The sequence below is a fragment of the Corythoichthys intestinalis genome, chromosome 3 (assembly GCF_030265065.1).
Source record: "Corythoichthys intestinalis isolate RoL2023-P3 chromosome 3, ASM3026506v1, whole genome shotgun sequence".
Classification (NCBI taxonomy): Eukaryota; Metazoa; Chordata; class Actinopteri; order Syngnathiformes; family Syngnathidae; genus Corythoichthys; species Corythoichthys intestinalis.
In genome coordinates, this window is record NC_080397.1 from 13021870 (window position 1) to 13041606 (window position 19737).

The following is a 19737-nucleotide window of genomic DNA, read 5'->3' on the forward strand; positions in this document are numbered from 1 at the left end:
TACATCCGAAACGAATAATTATAACAATATATTTGAGAGAAAAAGCATGTTATTTTGAACATTTAAATATGTAAACTAAAGTGCAATCACATTCGTAAATGAATGGCTTCTGGTTTTTGAAATGTAAATAAACCAATCTATTGTGATAAAACAACAAAATTGCAATAACTGCATTAACCATCAGAGTGAAGTCTAACCAACTGTAGTCTTGGAACAAATCTGAATAAGGAAAAACATTGCATTAAAGTAATGCAAACAGGTTAAACTTGAGAGTAGCTGAGATCTGTCATGACAGAACATCGCTTCAATGATATCTGGCGCCAGCTAGCGTCGTGAATGGGGAGAGTAGCTGAGATCTGTCATGACAGAAAATCGCTTCAATGATATCTGGCGCCATCTAGCGTCGTGAATGGGTATAATTTCTAGATCGCGAATATAAGACAACCCCCTCTTTTTCAGTCTTATTTCAATGCAAAAAACACAGTCTTATATTTGGGCCAATACGGTATTCCCATACCAGCGATTTAGTTTTCTTTGATGGGGGGAAAAAAAGTGCAGGAGTTTCACCTCCTTCAGCCATTGTGTAGCATAGCTACAGTATCAGTATCAGCATTGATCAAACAACTGATACACTAAGGCCAGCCACTTCCTGTAAAGTGGCTTTTATTCATATTTTTCGCCAATTACACAACCTCGAATCATAAAATTCTGTGATTTTTCGGTTCATTAACAAGATGGTTTCTGCAAGATGCAAATGATAAAGGTGTTATCTGTCCCTTTAGCTAACAGTGGAGATAAGGAGCCACTTTCAAATGATGGCCATAGTCCATCCAAAGATACAGTATACTCAATGATATGTCAAACTCAAAAAGATTTGCAGCGTGTTATCAAGGATTTGCTATGAGGGTTGGATTTGGATTACACGCAATGTGTGCAGCATATATATTTCCTGATAATTGACAAGTTTAACTTGACGACAAATGCTGCGTTCATACTGCAGGTCTTTAAGCACACATTGATTTTTTCGTGTTTTTCCGACTCGAGTGAGGTATTAACTGTCTGAACAGGAGAAGTCGCATAGGAGTCGATCAATTCAGATCGGATGTGGTTTTAAATCTGATTTGGGCCACACTCTCAAGTCTCCCAAATTGGAATTCATGCAGCCATTACATCAGCAAAGAGCGAGAGAGATGGGGAGGACGGCAGCGATGGAGCTGTGCATTACCGTTAGCGCTTGGCTTGAACTCTGCATTTAGGCAGGAGGCGGACTTGACCACAGTCGGAATTTTTTTTTTTTTAAAGGATAAGCATGAGAATGCTCTGTTTTCTTTTTGTGGGCAAAATGATATTTCAATATTTCTTGCATGGACGAGAATCAGGGCAAACGGACCATATGTGTGTGCATTATGCCTTCTAACCATACATACAACTTTTGACTATAAGACGAGACAGGGATTACTTGTGTCTGTTATTTGTGTCCTCTTTTTGGAAATCAAAATATGGTCACCCTAGAATAAAGTAGAGCCAGCATGTGTAGCCATTTGTTTTGACACTTTTGCTCACGCAGGTCAGTTTCTCAGCGTGTGACTGTGAGTTAGAGCGTATGCGTAATACTTGAACGGGCACGTCAAAAAAAACGATATGATGAAAAATCTATGGTCTGAACGTAGCCTTTGTGATATGAAGAATTACTATAATGAAGACATCTTATTAACTATTGTTTCTAATGAAGTTTAAATTGAAATTATTTAAGGAAATCACTTTGGTCAACTCCTGTGCTAACAGGTGGATTTAATCGAGAGTTAACTATGGACCACATTCGATTAAAAAAAAAAAAAAACCACGACATTCTCACAAAATAAGTTTTTAGCTCGTTATCGTCTCGTCATCATCATGAAAAATGTTCTTTGACCAAATATTTTCATTATCGTCATCGTTGACGAAAACACAGATTAAAGCATACTAGAACAACAGCACCCGCAACCAATGATGCGTTAATTGAGCAAGTCCACACCTTCCAAATCAGAACTTCGAAGTACAGTAATTTGGAATACAGTCAAACACAATCAACAAACGAGAAAATCCAGATGCTTTCAATCGACCTTAGTGGACTACAGTGGGGAGAACAAGTATTTGATACACTGCCGATTTTGCTGGTTTTCCCACTTGCAAAGCATGTAGAGGTCTGTAATTTGTATAAGTTCTCTTCAACTGTGAGGGATGGAATCTAATACAAAAAAACAGAAAATCACAGTGTATGATTTTTAAATAATAAATTTGCATTTAATTGCATGAAATAAGTATTTGATACATCACAAAAATCGAACTTAATATTTGGTACAGAAACCTTTGTTTGCTATTACAGATACCAAACGTTTCCTGTAGTCCTTGACAAGGTTTGCACACACTGCAGCAGGGATTTTGGCCCACTCCTCCATGCAGATCTTCTCCAGAGCCTTCAGGTTTCGGGGCTGCTGCCGGGCAACACGGACTTTCAGCTCCCTCCATAGATTTTCTATCGGGTTCAGATCCGGTGACTGGCTAGGCCACTCCAGGACCTTAAGATGCTTCTTACAGAGCCACTCTTTAGTTGCCTTGGCTGTGTACTTTGGGTCCTTGTCATGCTGGAAGACCCAGCCACGACCCATCTTCAGGGCTCTCACTGAAGGAAGGAGGTTGTCAGCCGAGATCTGGCGTTACATAGCCCCATCCATCCTCCCCTCAATACGGTGCAGTCGTCCTGTACCCTTGGCAGAGAAGCAGCCCCAAAAAATGAGGTTTCCTCCTCCATGTTTCACGGTTGGGATGGTGTTCTTGGGGTTGTACTCATCCTTCTTTTTCCTCCAAACACGACGAGCCGAGTTTAGACCCAAAAGTTCAATTTTGGTCTCATCCGACCACATGACCTTCTCCCATTGCTCCTTTGGATCATCCAGATGGTCAGTGGCAAACTTCAGACGTGTCTGGACATGCACTGGCTTCAGCAGCGGGACCTTGTGTGCGCTGTAGGATTTTAATCCATGACGGCGTAATGTGTTTCCGATGGTTTTCTTCGAGACTGTGGTTCCAGCTCTCTTCAGGTCATTGACCAGGTCCTGCCGTGTAGTTCTGGGCTGATCCCTCACCTTCCTCATGATCAGTGATGCCCCATGAGGTGAGATCTTGCATGGAGCCCCAGAACAAGGCAGATTGACCGTCAACTTGAACTTCTTCCATTTTCTAATAATCGCTCCAACAGTTGTTACCTTCTCACCAAGCTGCTTGCTTATTTTCCTGTAGCCCATCCCAGCCTTGTGCAGGTCTATTATTTTATCCCTGATGTCCTTACACAGCTCTTTGGTCTTGGCCATTGTGGAGAGGTTGGAGTTTGGTTGTTTGTTTGTCAGGTGTCTTTTATACAGGTAACAAATTCAAACAGGTGCAGTTACTTCCGATAATGAGTGGAGAACAGGAGGGGTTCTTAAAAAAGAACTAAGAGCCGAAATATTTACTAGTTGGTAATGTATCAAATACCTATTTCCTGCAGTTAAATACAAATTTATTATTTAAAAATTATACAATGTGATTTTCTGGATTTTTGTATTAGATTCCGCCCGTCACAGTTGAAGAGAACTTATGATACAAATTACAGACCTCTACATGGCTTGCAAGTGGGAAAACCAGCAAAATCGGCAGTGTATCAAATACTTGTTCTCCCAACTGTACCAAGAGCTGGATGGCTGACAACCTACACAAAGCATATACGAGTGAATGTTAAATGGCTTCTTCCTTGCTAAATTTTATTGGGCTATTCACACTGTCACCGTCTCAGACACTGCAAAAAATTCCCACACTTCACTGCTTCTATGGTTTTTCCGATGATAATATTCCAAAAACCTCACTGAATGTCACATACTAATAGTATACCGGTTAATGTGTTAACTCTTTCAGTGTCATTTACAATAGAGATGTCAAATCATGTGGCTCTTAAAAACTTCATTAAAATTCTTTAAATGAGTTTATCACTAGTCTATTTGAATGTTTTGTTCATTTCAATACCTTCTGATAGTTTTTGTGAACGAACAATAAAATTTCAGCTACCTGTCGAATTTTGTTACTTTTAATATTTTCAATCAGTGTAGTTTTCGTCTAACGAAAAAATTTCGTCAACGAACAATTTTTTTTTAATGCCAACGACGAGTCTATAACGAGTTGAGAACATGTTTTGGGAGACTAAAACAGAACGAGACTAATGCCAGTTTTCATCTGACGAGACAAGAATTAGACGAAAATGCACAATAGTTTACGACACATGTTCACAACGTGTGACATTTTATCTGTAGTTAGCCTGCATCGTAGCAGTATATGGGTATGTCACTCATGTGACATGCTGTGCCCCCTGCCCTGACTCAGCAGTGTGTCATCTCCAGTCTCCAAGCTTGCACACACAGTAAGATTTGTTTTCTTATCTTGGCCAGAGAGAATATGCAATGTTTCTTTAGCCTTTAAAGATCTGAGCTGACTGATCAGTGATCATTACACACTAAATGCAACTCATTCGCGTTAGCATTAGGCTAATCCTAACGGCATGCATCCTCAAAAACTCTGGGGCAACTTTTTTTTTTTTTTTTTTTTTTAAACATACAGTTCATGGCGTCCAGGTGGGTATAATTCATTGAAAAAAAAAATGTACTGTTTGCTTGCTGAGTGTGTATTATCCCCAAGTTAGCTTTGTTTTTGTAGACGCTACAATATGTTCTTGTCTGTCAATGTTCATTTGAAATAGTTGGAAAGCTTTATGTATTTATTTATTTATTTATTTATTTATTTTTGGAGTAAAATGTTTTAATTTTACAGACGAAAAATTTTTTAGTGAACATCGACTATAACTAGACGAAGACACACACATTTTGAGATGACTAAAATATGACTAAGACAAATATTATCGTCCAAAGGACTAAGATGAAAATACAAAGGGCAGCCAAAAACAACAGTTTTTAAATTCCAGTTTTCATCATTTAGTTCATTGTTATGAACTTACTTGGAATTAAAATGTGGTTGAACCAGCGACATAATTGCTGCAATAAACATTGATTGCACATCATCAAGTATAAACTGATCCCATGTTTTACAGGTTCTTTTCTTGATTCGTTGCCAAGACGCTAAGACAGTCATGCGTGCGACTGCAGCAAAGCCATATAGGAAAAAATGCTTCAAGCAAAAATTTTGCTTTGTTCTTGACAAAGACATCTAATCATGTGGTCCTTTTCATCCTTCTGCTATGAATTTAAATGAATTTATCATTAGTAGACATCCATTCCATTTAAAGTGGGAGGGTGGCAGCGAATGAACATTCATTCCACCCTTCCACTTCAAATGGATTGGATGTCTAGTGCCGTCAATGGCAGCCATGGAGTGCATTTATGAAATGATTTAAGTTCAAATTAGCGTGGGATGCTTTGTAAAAAAAATTTTTTATTTTTTATTTTAAAAAGCTACATTCATATTCAATGGGGAAAACATTAAAAATTTCAAAATGCATTTCGTCCTACATTTATTTTGCCGATTCAAATACAATAAAGCAAATACACTAAAGTTGCCAAACGGTTCTACCAAAATTTGACAAAAACATTTATTTTTCCAGCGGCCCTATTTACTTTCAAAGGGGGGACTCGTTATCAACAAGAGCTGTCCCGAAAAAGCCCAAAAATCTACAAGAAGTGACAAATAAAAGGGAAGTGAACCAGAAATGCCCTAAAATCAATGCAAAAAACCACGAAAAATCTTGAACGTAAAAATAAAAGCAAAAAAACATGGGAAACTGCGATAAACATTTTTTTTAAAAATGTGCAAAAAAATGCAAAACCCCAAAAACTGAAAACTGAATAAAATAAAAAAACAACCCACCACCAAAACCACAAACAATTGCGGAAAAAAAAAAAAAAAAAAAAAAAAAAAGGGAAAACCTTTAACGCGAGTTTTTTGTAGGGTACTCAGTGGCCACTAGACTTCTAATCCATTTTGACTGCGAGAGGCGAATAAAGTGAATAATCTGAATGAATAAAAATATTATACAGTGTACATATAATAGTTAAATATTGTAATACGAGCAACCTGGTTACAGAACGGCGAAACACTGCATAGAAGCCTAAAGCAGAGCTGCCTTGTAGTAATGTAACTAGGGATATCCCGATCTGATCACGTGATCCGAAATCGGGCTGATTGCGCCATTTTTCAGTGGATCGGAATCCGGTGATAAGGATCGGGTTTTTAAAGGGAACCTCGGATTTAAAGACTTGTTCGCTTTAATAAGCCACAATTGTTCCCTTTTACTAAAACATGTTATTATAAACACATAAAATATTGCCATTGATTTAAAAATCTATAAAATTTAGTACATGTTTTGGCCCACCATGTGTAATGCTCGCAATGGACACCCAGGGTGATGACGTGGTTTGTCACTGTCACTAGAAGAACACTATCGGTGTTCTGCAATTTCTTCTATGCATGTGAGACGTCCAACACATGCGCACATTGGTTAAAAGTGGCGAGTACCGTATTTTTCGGACTATAAGTCGCGTTTTTTTTTTTCATATTTTGTCTGGGGGTGTGACTTATACTCAGGAGCGACTTATGTGTGAAATTATAAACACATTATTATGATATCATTTCACATGTTATTTTGGTGTTTTGGAGTGACACTGATGGTTTGGTAAACTTGTTAGCATGTTCTTTATGCTATAGTTATCAGAATAACTCTTAATAGTTATGGCCACGTTCGCATTCTGCCTTTGGGAATGTGTGTTCCATTGTATTTTTGACTTTTTTATATTGAAATGCATGCTTTTAGTTTGTGGCGCTTTCACGCCCACATGGGGGCGCACTCGCACTTGCTTACGTGAAGAAGAGCGCTCACATGCCAGAAGAAGACGGACAGCTACGTAGCTGTGAGTGAGTGGGCGAGTTAGCGAGAGAGTAACACGGCTGCGAACCTACATTCATTGTTTATGCTTTTAAAATATCTCTACAGAGGCATTGCCTCTGTGTATCATCTTTTCTGTTGTTGTTGTGTGTTTTCCACCCGCGATCGGACACTTAGAGTCAGTTGTGTGGTTGTTTGAACGATGTGCTAATGCTAGCGAACGCATGCTAACCGTTTATGTCATTGCTGTAAGAGCACCTAATTATCATTTATTTACGTTGATGCGAACCTGTTTGGTATCGAGGACCAAATTGATTCAGCAAATTATAGACGTCCAGCATCGTCATTTGGGAGTTCGCTGTATAGCCAGGACCCAGCCGTAGCATCCTGGTGAGGACAGTATATTCGCATTTTGTTGTTCATGCACTGCACACTGTACATTTATTCAGCATGTTGTTCTCTATTGTATTTTTATATTAAATTGCCTTTCAAGATGACATATCTGTTCTATGTGTTGGATTTTATCAAGTAAATTTCCCCCTAAAATGCGACTTGTACCCCGGTGCGACTTATATATGTTTTTTTCTCTTCGTTGGGCATTTTATGGCTGGTGCGACTTGTAGTCCGAAAAATACGGTATTTACTATTTGTGTTTTTATTGAGTATTTTATTACCGTTTCATTGCCTCAAAATACTTTTTGTTTCCCTCTCATACTTTTAAGCAGATTGTTGATCTGTTAACATTAGCCACGTAGCGTATTTAAACCACTCTTATTTGATATTACTACATTTAAATATTTTCTTGAGGCGTATTTAGTATGATCTGTCAATATGGAGCTACACAAAACAAGCTTAAAGCGCACGGTAGTACTTTGGGTGTCAAATTCACCTCTTGTAGGACGTTTCGCCGATGTAGCACATTTTGGCAGAAAACTGGTTTTGTCATACTGTCGTCTTGTCTCCTCCAGTCTTCCCTGTTCATTTTGCTTTTGCTGCTCATTTTGTGAAATATCGACAGTGCTGTCATGCTCGTTAATGTTCCTCTCGGGTTCAAATTGAAAGGGTTGAACAGATCTTGAGTCATACCCTGGAAGCCCGGCAGCGTAACTCAGTGATGTTACCGCCCTGCAACGTCAAAAACAGTGGCGACCAACTAGTTAAACTAATTTTACAAATTGTATAAAAACGAGACCATCAAGAGCGGTTTTGATATCAAACTATTTTAACTCATAATGTTTCTCTTTTAAGAACTACAAGTCTATCTGTGAATCCCTTTAATTAAAAAAAATATATATATTTGTTTTTCTGCTTCATTCTGGTAGCTCTTACCCTCCTGCTAAGCAGTGCGGCCAAACTGTCCAGCTTGCATTTGGTACTTATAGTTAACGATTAGTGACAGGTTTGTAGCTTTCATCTTACCAAAGAAGCTTGGTAGCTCTACAATTAAATATGTCAATCATCATTAAACTTGTGCAAGTGTGCTGTGGCAACTCATTGTGTAAGGCTCAACAGCATTAGCGGATTTGAGTGGACTCACGGAATAAATCATTTAATAAATACAAGAAATTTTCTACATTATTCTTGATTAAAAATAACAATATGAAGGCAGCACAGTTGAACAGTAACATGTTTGGAACTTTTGTTCAAAACCGTTTTTCTCGGTATCGGATCGGGACTATCGGCAGATTCTCAAAATCAGGTGACTTGGACTCAGGTGCAAAAATATGTGATTGGGACAAATGTAATAATCAACGCATTTTGTTTAGCCTAATCAGTTAACTGTGTCCTAGGTAATCTTGCCGTGGTTCTAAAAAAACTTTGTTCCAGTTCAGCCAAGGCTGACACTGATCATTAAAAGCCGCAAATAAATCAGGTTTGTCAGCATGTTTACCATTATATACAGGCAGTTAAGGATGACAATTAAATTTCCATGTTTATAAAACCTTCAACTGTTAGAGCAGTGCGTTCAATTATCTAGCATGAAGGTGAGATTGTAAAAGTTGAATCAACTGGCAGCTACCTAAAAAGCACTTGCGTAATAGTGTGCAACTCAAACATTTTTAAAGATCTCACAACTTTTAGTAGTAATTTAAAACAACTGGGAGCGGCTATCAATCGCTGCCGACCTTTCCCAGTCCAAACTTTATTGGGTGTATATCAATGGCAACACCACCCCAGGTGTAACACGTTATTACTTATTACTATTTACAACAAAGAGACAACTAGATCATTATTTACATTAGGGGAGTGACAATATATCAAAATGGTGATATATCGTGATACTTTATATTCCAAAATTTTATCGATATTCTCCGGCTCCAGTGCTGGGTGTTTAAAAAAAAAAAAAGGAATCAACCAAAATCTTTGTTAGCTCATTGACTGCTATTGACGACGCCAGGTGTCCAATCCATTTTGACTTGGAGGGGCCTCCCAGTCAAAACGGATTGGACATCTAACGCTGTCAATGGCACTGAAACCACAGCATTCACAGCTAGTCTTCCCAGTTTTGGGGACATTTACAGGTCACTTGCTGTTCATTCTAGGGTATTTATAGGTCACTTCCTGTTCATTTGGGGACATTCTTGAGGTCACGTCCTGTTCAGTAACCCAAAATCAACATGAAGTGTGGGGACATTTACAGGTCACTTGCTGTTCATTCTAGGGTATTTATAGGTCACTTCCTGTTCATTTGGGGACATTCTTGAGGTCACGTCCTGTTCAGTAACCCAAAATCAACATGAAGTGACCCGTAAATGTCCCAAAATCAACATGAAGTGACCCAGAAATTCCCCCAAATCAGATGACCAAAAACCAAGAGGAAATAACCCATTGAGCGCCATAGACGTCCAATCCGTTTAAAGTTGGAGGGGTGGCAGTGAATGAACAAATGTTCATTAGCTGCCACCATCCCACAGATGGATTGGATGTCTACTACTACTACTACTGATAAACTCATTTCAGTTCACAGCAGAATGATGTATTCATTTGTAAGAATATTGATTTCCTGACTCATGTATCAATAAGTGTTATATCGCCACTTGGTGAGATAATTGTAATCGTGAGCCTTGTATCGCAAATCATATCATATCATGAGCTACCATGTGGTTGCCACTCCTAGTTTACATAGAGCCTGAGTACAGAAATTTGCTACGCCTAGATTTCTCAACATAGTGGACTTAAAAATGCCAGCTATAAATTTGAGCAACAATTCTGGCAAAGCAGGTAGCATATGTTCCCTTTCGTTCCACTTTGTTGACACTACAAATGATGTGCGTGTGAATGGTTCTCTATTCTTTATCTGCCAATTGATTGACTGACTAGCAGTCAGGCCAGGGTGTACTCTGCCTTTCAGCAAGTATCTGCACAAAGCTATAGAAAACGAATAAAGTACTTTGCTAGGATAATGTGACAGTTAAGAATTTAAAAATGTCTGTGGTGAAGCAAAATATGAGATGTTTACACTAAATATAGACTAATTGATTTGTATGATATTTATTACCTCTATTGGTGGGTGAAACCTGTAAAAAGCGCAAGGTGCGCATTTGGTTCTGTATATCTGTATGTTTGTGCTCAAGATAATTCACAAATGGACAAAGGACATTTTTAATATAAAACAGAAGAGGATTAAATTTGGGAATAATGAGGTCAGAAAAGGAATTTCACTAACTTGGTAACAGAATAGCTTATTTAACTGAAATTTGCGGGGTAGGTGGAATGATGAGAAGAGAAAGGCTCAAAGGTCAAAAGTCACCAATATGGCCATACGTGGAATTGAAGAAAAGCGAAAGTTATATATTCAGTTCTGTAAATCTGTTTGTATATTTGTTCTTAAAGGGATCCTCTATTTTTAAGACAAGTAATTCTTAAAACATAAATGTTAGTATGAGTTATAATAATTTGATATTAAAACCCCTCTTAATGTTTTTGTTTTAATAAAGTTTGTAAAATTATTTTAAGTGATAGGTTGCCATTCTTGTTACGTCGCAGTGCGTGACGTCACTGCCCCCGAATGCCGAAATTCCAGCTTGTCACTCGTTCGCTTTCACAACATGTCGTCAGTTCTACCCTTCCTATTTGAACCAGATCTGAAAAGTGAAGAGCAGGACAGCACTGTTGGTCGTTCACAAGACGAGCTTCAGGGAAAAATGCGTGCAGCAAATACCTGATAAGACAAAAGTTGGGCAAAACTGGTGATGCGAGAGAGTCCTGTTGGGAACCCCGGTTGGGAGCGAGAGTGCATGCTGTTGGGATTCGGGAACTCCGGTTTTATTAGCAGATATTAAATGTAAGCATATTGCATTTTCAAACGTTCTCCCAATATAATTATGTAGATTGTTAGCATCCAGAGCTGTCGTGTGCTTTAAATACAGTACAGGCCAAAGAGCACACCTTGTGTAATCCAGGTCTTGTACATTGTAACGCGTGGTAGCTAGGATACGTGTATAAAAGTACCAGAAAGGGGAGAAGCTTCCACTTATGCACATTTATTCACGAAAAATAATATTTCCACCTTGACCAGTCTTCGCTTGGGAGCTCAGCAGTACGCAAACACGCATTCCCTGACAAACTCCAACATTGTTGTAAGGTCCACGTCAGAGTCACTGTCGTCACTGTAGTGTGCCATAGTGCTTTAATTATTTAGTATGATTTGGGGAAAACTCCGCAGAAGAATAGTCAACAAAAAAGATAGCAATACTAATCCAAATCCGCGTTTTTTTACTCACTCGCAGATCCAGGAATTAGACCAATCCCATGGCAATATCACAGCCGCGATTAGGCCGTCGATTCCACAAAATAGACTGATCCGAAAAGCCGCTGTGGGACCGACAAATAAAAATAAATGGACAGATCCAAAACCATTATTGCAGACGCGATGGGACCCTTACTTGACTGAGGATCCAGGAAAATAGTTCGGGCGCCAGTTGTAACACGTGGTGGGTAGTATACATGCATACAGGGACCAAAAAGGGGGAGAAGCGTCCACTTATGCACATTTATTCACTAAAAATAATAATTCCACCTTGACCACTCACTTCACTCCCCTTTTTTCCATTTGACTAGAAATTGCATCCAAAAGCAGCACATCGTGGCATTTTACTTCGCGAGTTTAGGCAGCAATAAGCAATTGTTGAACACGCTACACCAGACATGTCCAAAGTGCGGCCCGGGGGCCAAATGCAACCCGTGGTCAAAATTCATCCAGCCCCCAGCCTCTGTCATAAGATCAATAACGTTGGGCCCGTACACAGACTTAATAAATTGGGCAGCAGTACTGCTACCAGCATATGAAGTAGCTTACGCACTAAATGCTGCTTCTCATTTACCCACTAAAAGGCAACAGGACTCTAAGCAACATTGCCCCGTGTGACGCTTGACCAGGCCATTTTGGGGCCCTAAGCAAAATAATGCAAAGGGGCCCATACTTTTGGCCCACCATTTCGTCACAGTGTACTGTGAAACCTATACATGCAATCCAACCCATACGTCCATATTTTGTATATTAATCAGATTTTTTTGCACTGCATACTTCAAACTTCTCACCCCAAATGATTGTCAGTACTTACAGTAGATAGCGCCAAACCTTTTTCTAAAAGAGGAAAGAAAGAAGTTAAGGAAGAACTTTTATTTTTTTAAGCTTGTAATCAAGTATCAAAAGTCAAATAAAGCAAACTGTAGTAAACAAAATAGAATATAAATTAAACAATTGCCAGATTGGGGGCCCCCTAGTGGTCATGGGCCCTAAGCAGCTGCATAACCTGCGTATAGGCTGGGCCGGCCCTGCCCTTGACTTCCAATTTTCTAAAATGGCGACAATCAAATTATTAATTTAAAAAATAAATAAATAAAGCAAATGTGACACACAGAATGGCTTGCTAAAATTTGCTTAAATATATTGTTCTACGTAAAGGACGTCAGCCAAGGTCGGCCCCCTACATTTTTACGACACCAAATCTGGCCCCCTTTCAAAAAGTTTGGACGCCCCTGCGCTACACATTCGGAAAGATACTAAAGCCTATTTAGAAATTTAAATTAAAGCAAATAAATAAATAAATTAAAGCCGACATTCCGCCATATTTGCTGTTTTTAATGTTTAGTAGCATCGCTGCGCACGCCCAATGTGACGTGTACGAGTGCTGACATTAACAGCGCGGTCTCGTGCCACAGGAGCCTTTGATATGCATGCCGAGGAAACCCCACTCAACCTCCCGCAATCGGATTCTTCCACTTTGGAGGTAGGATTCAGAATTTTTCATCTTCGCCTTCAGTCTTCACCGACACCAAATATACGCGAGGTGAGTCCGCCACTCAGTCATTTCGTCTTCGTGTCGCAGAGTCGCCATGTAAACTGCCCCTCAGAGTGCTCATCTAGTTTTAAAATAATTTAAGTAAAAACAAAGTTTTTTTTTTTTTTTTCATTTTTAAATGAATTCATTGTAATTTTTAAAATGTGTCTGGTAACACAAACTGTGAGCGGGTGACAGTAAATACTTTTTAAATTTTATTTCATTTACTTAACGTTTTATATATATATATATATATATATATATATATATATATATATATATATATATATATAAACACTACCTATTCTATTTTATATATCAATTAAATAAACTTTTGTTTTGAAAAAAAAAAAAGGAGGGGGGGGGACTAATTCTTAGATTTCTGTAGTCCTTGATGAAAACAAATGATTATCATTGAATTAATCAAAATAAGCAATTTGCACAAAATTTTGCCTGGCTAAGCAATTTCATGTTTTAATGTGATAATTACATAATATTAATAGACATAGTTTCGGGTCCAATTCACATTTCTAGCAAAAATTTACAGCTCATAGTAATAGAACAGTAAATTACTTTATACATAGGCTATGCCGATTAATTGACTCATCCGAAAAATCAGTGATTACTCGACTATAATAATGTTTAGCGAAGCTCTGGTGTAAAGAATAAACTTTTTCTATATTATAATACAGTTTGGAAGATGACTTACTGAACAATGATACTGCAAGGCAATGCTGTTCAGCGTGTCCCCCTCATGGATGTCTCGGGTCAGGTAGATGATGTCATCCATCTTTTCCCTGGAGGTACTCCTCCGAGACCGCTCCTTGCCACGCGGCCGCAGCTCGTAGATCTCAACCTCATCCTCGGACAGTTCGTTCTCGGAACCGGTGGTCGAGAACAGGTAAGCGTGACCTCCATTAGAAGGTTGAACCATGGTGGGTGACTGGAAGGCATAGTTCTGGCCACGAGCACTCATTTTCACTACATGAAACAAATGAAGTATTAGTTTCTCCTGCCATGAAAATAAGTTTTAACTTCTTTCTGATAAATATCCAAAATACATAGTCGGTACAAGATGTGTGTTTTCATCACTGAAATTTGCGGGACTGCCAAACATGTTTTCTTATTTCACGGCGCTTGCGTGTTACGTCTGAATGTAAACACTGACGATGACCTAGAGAAGGCTCCCTAGTTTTAGTAGCCACTTTGAAATGTTTGACAGAAAATTTCTTGAATTTGTAGTTGAGAAAACTGCTTCAAAAACTTCAAAGCCGGTTTTCAAATCCATATTGTGCACATTTAAGACTTTTCTATCCTTCTGCAAAATTAGAGGAAAAATGGTCCGCTTAATTTCCCTTGTGATGTTAGTCTCACAGCAATAATAGTTACTATACAGCATTTTCTGCTGTATTTTACCACATTTATACTGCCTTACATTGTTATTTTTTTTTGGTTTAGCAAGCTTATTGTTAATACCAGCCTTGAAAGTTAGACAAAAGTGCTCATCATAAAGTTTGAAACTCGGGCTCAGGAAAAAAGGTCACACTGAAAATCTTGACCCCGTTTAGTGTGCATTAACTCATTGGCTGCCATTGATGGTAGAGCTGGGAATCTTTGAGCACCTAACGATTCGATTACGATTACGATTCAGAGGCTCCGATTCGATTATAAAACAATTATTGATGCACCCCCTTCCCCCCCCCCCCTTTTTTTTTTCTCTCTCATTGTTTTGTACATTAGTTCCAAAATTGTTCAAAAATCCTCTCAGGCTAAACCAAACTACTATTTCAGTATCAAGTTAATATATAACACTAAACAAATATACAAAAATAACAGTAAATAAAATACTCCAGTCCCCATTCTGTATCAGCAGCTTTAAACTACATTCAATTAATTTAATGTTGTGAATCAACCGTTACAGTTGTTAAAATTGCTCCCGTTATTCCATAATTTCCCTTCTGTCTACTTTTGACATGTCGAAGTTTTTAAACTGTTTCATCATTTAAAGATAGATTCGAGACAAGATTTTGCTGGTTTAGGAGTATTTTAGATAAAAAGTTAATTAGGTTCGCTACAAAAGAGCCATCTAGAAAAGTCTACTGCTTTAAGATGCCGGCTGTTTACTAACGCCGGCAAGTCTGTCATTTCGCATCTCTGTTCAATAATACATGTTCTAACACCGCCGTCGTCTGTCATTTTGCATCTAGTTCTACATATATATGATATTTACTGTAGCCGTATGTTTGTAGCAACTAGCAACTGGGCGCTGTTTGTAGCGGCTGTCGGCCGCATTCAGGTATGATTGTTTTTTTATCTAGCGGCATGAGTTGAACATGATATTTACTGTCGGACCGTTCCTCATTGCATCCCAAAGACCGCGCCTACTGCGTTTTACTTCCGCTTTACCTGGTATAATTCAATAATCGGAATTTGGATGTTTGTGAATCGTTCTCAAATCTTCCACGGCCGAATCGCGAATAATCTAAGAATCGGAAATTTTGCACGCCTCTAATTGACGGTGACAGCCGTCCAATCATGTGGCTCTTTTCATCCTACTGTTGGTAATTGAAATTAGTTTGTCACTAGTGGACGTCCAATCTAACCCTAGGCAATAAAACGATAACAGTAATTATCATCATATAATTTTTGTCAACACAAATAATTAGAGCTGGGAATCTTTGGGCACCTAACGATTCGATTACAATTACGATTCAGAGGCTCCGATTCGATTATAAAACGATTATTGATGCACCCCCGTACTTTTTTTTATTTTTTTAAATTTTTTTTATTTATTTAAATGTTTTGTACATTAGTTCCAAAATTGTTCAAAAACACTCTCAGGCTAAACCAAACTACTATTTCAGTATCAAGTTAACATATAGCAGTAAACAAATATACAAAAATAACAGTAAATAAAAAACTCCAGTCCCCATTCTGTATCAGCAGCTTTAAACTACATTCAATTCATTTAATGTTGTGAATCAACCGATCAAGTTGTTAAAATTGCTCCCATTATTCCATAATTTCCCTTTTGTCTACCTTCGACATGTGAAAGTTTAAAAACTATTTTAAAGATCGATTCAAGTCAATATTTTACCAATTTAGGAGTATTTTAGATAAAAAGTTAATTAGGTTTGTTTGGAAGGTTCGCTACAAAAGCCTTGCCGGGAAGTGTACTGCTTTAAGATGGCGGCCGTTTACTAACGCCCGCATCTAGCTTTTTGTAGGTGTGCTGCTAACGCTACCGAATCTGTTTTGCATCTAGTTCTATATAAATGATATCTACCGCAACATTATGTGGATGTACTTTGTAGCAGCTTTTCGCCAGCAGTCAGGTATGTTGTTGTGTTTTTTTATCTCGTGGCATGAGTTGAGCTAGAGCCGTGAGTTGAGCATTGGCATTACCCGAGGGGCCGGGTAATGAGAAGCATGATGTTTAGCTACTCTCGCTCCGTTCCTCATTGACCGCGCGGCGCGCTGAGTGTGTTGTACTTCCACTTTACTTGGCATATTTCAATAATCGGAATTTGGATGTTTGTGAATCGTTCTCGAATCTTCCACGGCCGAATCGCGAATAATCTAAGAATCGGAAATTTTGCACACCTCTACAAATAATAAAAATGTATGATAAAAGTCGATAGATTTAAACTATAATTACGCCACCTGAATAGCGAAGAGAAGGGTGGCACTGATGCAACGTGAACGCAATTTACATTGACATTGTCAGACATCATGTACAAAAGGCTTTAACATGTTGCGGAGTTAGTCTGTCTATTTATTGTTATTTTAATTTTGGGGGATTGCACGTCTACCTCAGATTTTGTGCAATGCTCTACATTTTGTTAACTATTTTGTAGTGATGCACGATAATACATTTTTCAACCGATATCGATAACCGATAATTTCCTGCCCCTTCCACCCGATAACCGATAATGTCATGTCGATAATTCTATTCAAATATGTATGTAAAATTTTAAAGTGTACAAAGATCAAATGTTACTGTACAAAAATGTAATTTAGTGCTATTTTTTTCCACATCAAATATGAACAAGTAGTAAATTCCAACATCTAAACAATGGCAATGACATTGTGTAATGGTAAGCTTTTGGCAACAATTACTTAGAGAGTAAACACCCAAGTTGCACAAAAATGCCTTTAAAAGTAAGCCATTCCTAACATATATCACATTACTACACTGCAAAAACACCTCCTTAAAACTAACAGAATTGGACAAAACTGTTGATTGCGCACATTTGTAGGCTAAATCAAGTATATAATTATCGGATTGCATAATCGGTTGAATTTCGTTTTATCTGGATTATCTGTGTGACATCATAATTGCCATTATCGGCCGATAATTATCGGTGACCGATATTATCGTGCATCTCTACTATTTTGTGCAATATTCGTCATATTTGGTAAATGTTGTGTAGTCGTTTGTCACCGTGCATTTTTCTTCTGATATTAAAGATTGGTCAAAGCAGAATCTGGCTTTGTCAACTTTCATTGAAGGGCAAGAATGAGACTTCAAATTTGAAAGAAAAAAAAGACGTGATAATTGTAGAGAGATAAGAACATTTTTATCGTGATAACAATTTTTCTTTTCAAATATCTTCTAGGCCCAGCCCAATGCAATTAAAATGGGAGGTTGGCAGTCAGAGACCACGCCCAACAGGTGGGGAACCGTGAGACCAATAGAACTGAGAAAATGTGCCAGGTGTCCCCCACGATGCAGTGTCACATGCATTCCAGGGATTCAGCCCAAGGTGCAGAAATGCTTCGAGTAAAATGACAGCGCACGCAAGGTGACACCTAGCTGAGCATGATGAATCGAGTCCACAATCCAGTGAGATTCTTCACGACCACGCTGGTAATAGTCACTCGTTTTTTTCAGCACCGCCCACTGGCAGTGATCATGTTTCACTAGCATATTGAATGATCAGAATGAAATGGATGTCTAGAGCCGTCAAAGGCTTTAATGTTGATCACTATAAGAAAGAACACTACAAGGTTAAATCAGTAACAACAATATGTAAAGCCATCTTCTTAGAAATATAAAGTTCCCATTATTGCACATGTTAATTGCATTATTGCACATGTTACAGTATTGTACAGTATTTATGCTGGTTATAATTTTGCAAACCTTAACTGGTGCCTTTGTGTAAATATTTTAAGATTCCATACTTCCATTTTTAATCTTACATTTTATCTATCTTGTATGCGTAAATAACTGGTGTTGCACTTCCAATTTCATTATCAAGGCAATGACAAATAAAAACTATTTTATTCTTTGCTGTTTACAGATTTACAGGTATTGCATATGTTGAAGTGGGTAGTGTTGCTATCCATGATTCAGAGCAACAAAAGAAACACGTAAATGACAAGCTGCAAATCACAATCTAACCACATTCAATTCTTCTCAAAGTGACTATGAGGATGTTTTATCATAATGCATGACAGATTTTATTTATCGAAAGCTACAGTTTTTTTGTTTTTTTTTCAAAGAAACAAAATATCATATGAAACAACTTCACGTGCACCGGTTGTTTTAGGGGAAAACTACATGAAATGTGATGTTATTCCTGTGATAAAAGTGCAAAACGATCTTTAAACTAAATTATTCGGCGAAATAAGCAAACTAAAGCTCCATCTGTTTTGGTTAGGCTAATGCTAACTAGCGTCGTTAAACTGTTCGGGTACCACATTTCAATCGATCACTAATCTAGCTTAAAGTGACGTATAAGAAAGAGGTAAACTAACACGCTTACCTAAAGACGTGAACCACGATCAGTCAATTAAGTTCATGATTACGGGTGGCACTAATCCTCGGTCGCACCTTCCCGTTTCAGAACCTCGGTACATACTAGCTGGCTACTGAGAGAAAGCGTCGCCGCTCACAGCCACGTCTGCACATGCGTTACGTCATGACGCCACCTGCCCTAAATATCATATGTATATTTACCTAGATGTCAGAAATACTCTATGAGCCAATAGGAACAAGCGTCGTCTCTCATCGGCCATTTTGTGCCAGAGCCTTTTGCTAAATATATCAGTTTATATATAATAGTCAACGGAGGGTGTACTTTACAATAGCTAGAAATTGCTCAAATTTCAACCAATTTTCAAATGGCGAAATTTTTCAGAAACTTAAAATGAGCATAAAATTACCTAAATACTTTAGAATATTTTTTCAACATCCAACCTGAATCACAGCAACGTTAATTCGGTTTTTTTAATTAACCTAAGCGTTTTTAAATCTGTCAAGAATTCAGCAACTTTTTATCTATTTTTATGGAGGAAAATCACTCACCGCTACAAAAGAGCCCACCAGAAAGGTCCCCATTTAGGCATCTAATATTATTTATGTGATATCAATGTCTGATGTTGCCAAAGAGTATAAATCATTGCTAGAAGCTAGAAGAGGGAGTTCTTCAAAGTTCTTCAAAGTTTGAGAGGTACCGACTAAAGAGGTTCAGTTTAGGTCAAAGACAGATTGGACGTCGAGCGCCACCACTGGCAGCCAGCGAATTAACATGACAGATTTTTTCCCCC

General features: G+C 38.2%; 1 protein-coding gene across 1 annotated transcript in view; it reads right to left on the bottom strand.

Moving 5' to 3' along the window:
• Positions 1 to 19108, bottom strand: part of lysmd3 (LysM, putative peptidoglycan-binding, domain containing 3) — a 21327-nt gene extending 2219 nt beyond the window's left edge. The window contains exons 1-2 of the mRNA XM_057833077.1: positions 18954 to 19108; positions 13895 to 14166 (exon numbers count right to left, since the gene is read on the bottom strand). Coding sequence (XP_057689060.1) covers positions 13895 to 14161 — 267 coding nt within the window. The 5' untranslated portion in view covers positions 14162 to 14166; positions 18954 to 19108. The remainder of the gene's footprint in view (positions 1 to 13894; positions 14167 to 18953) is intronic.
• Positions 19109 to 19737: the final 629 nt, after the last annotated feature.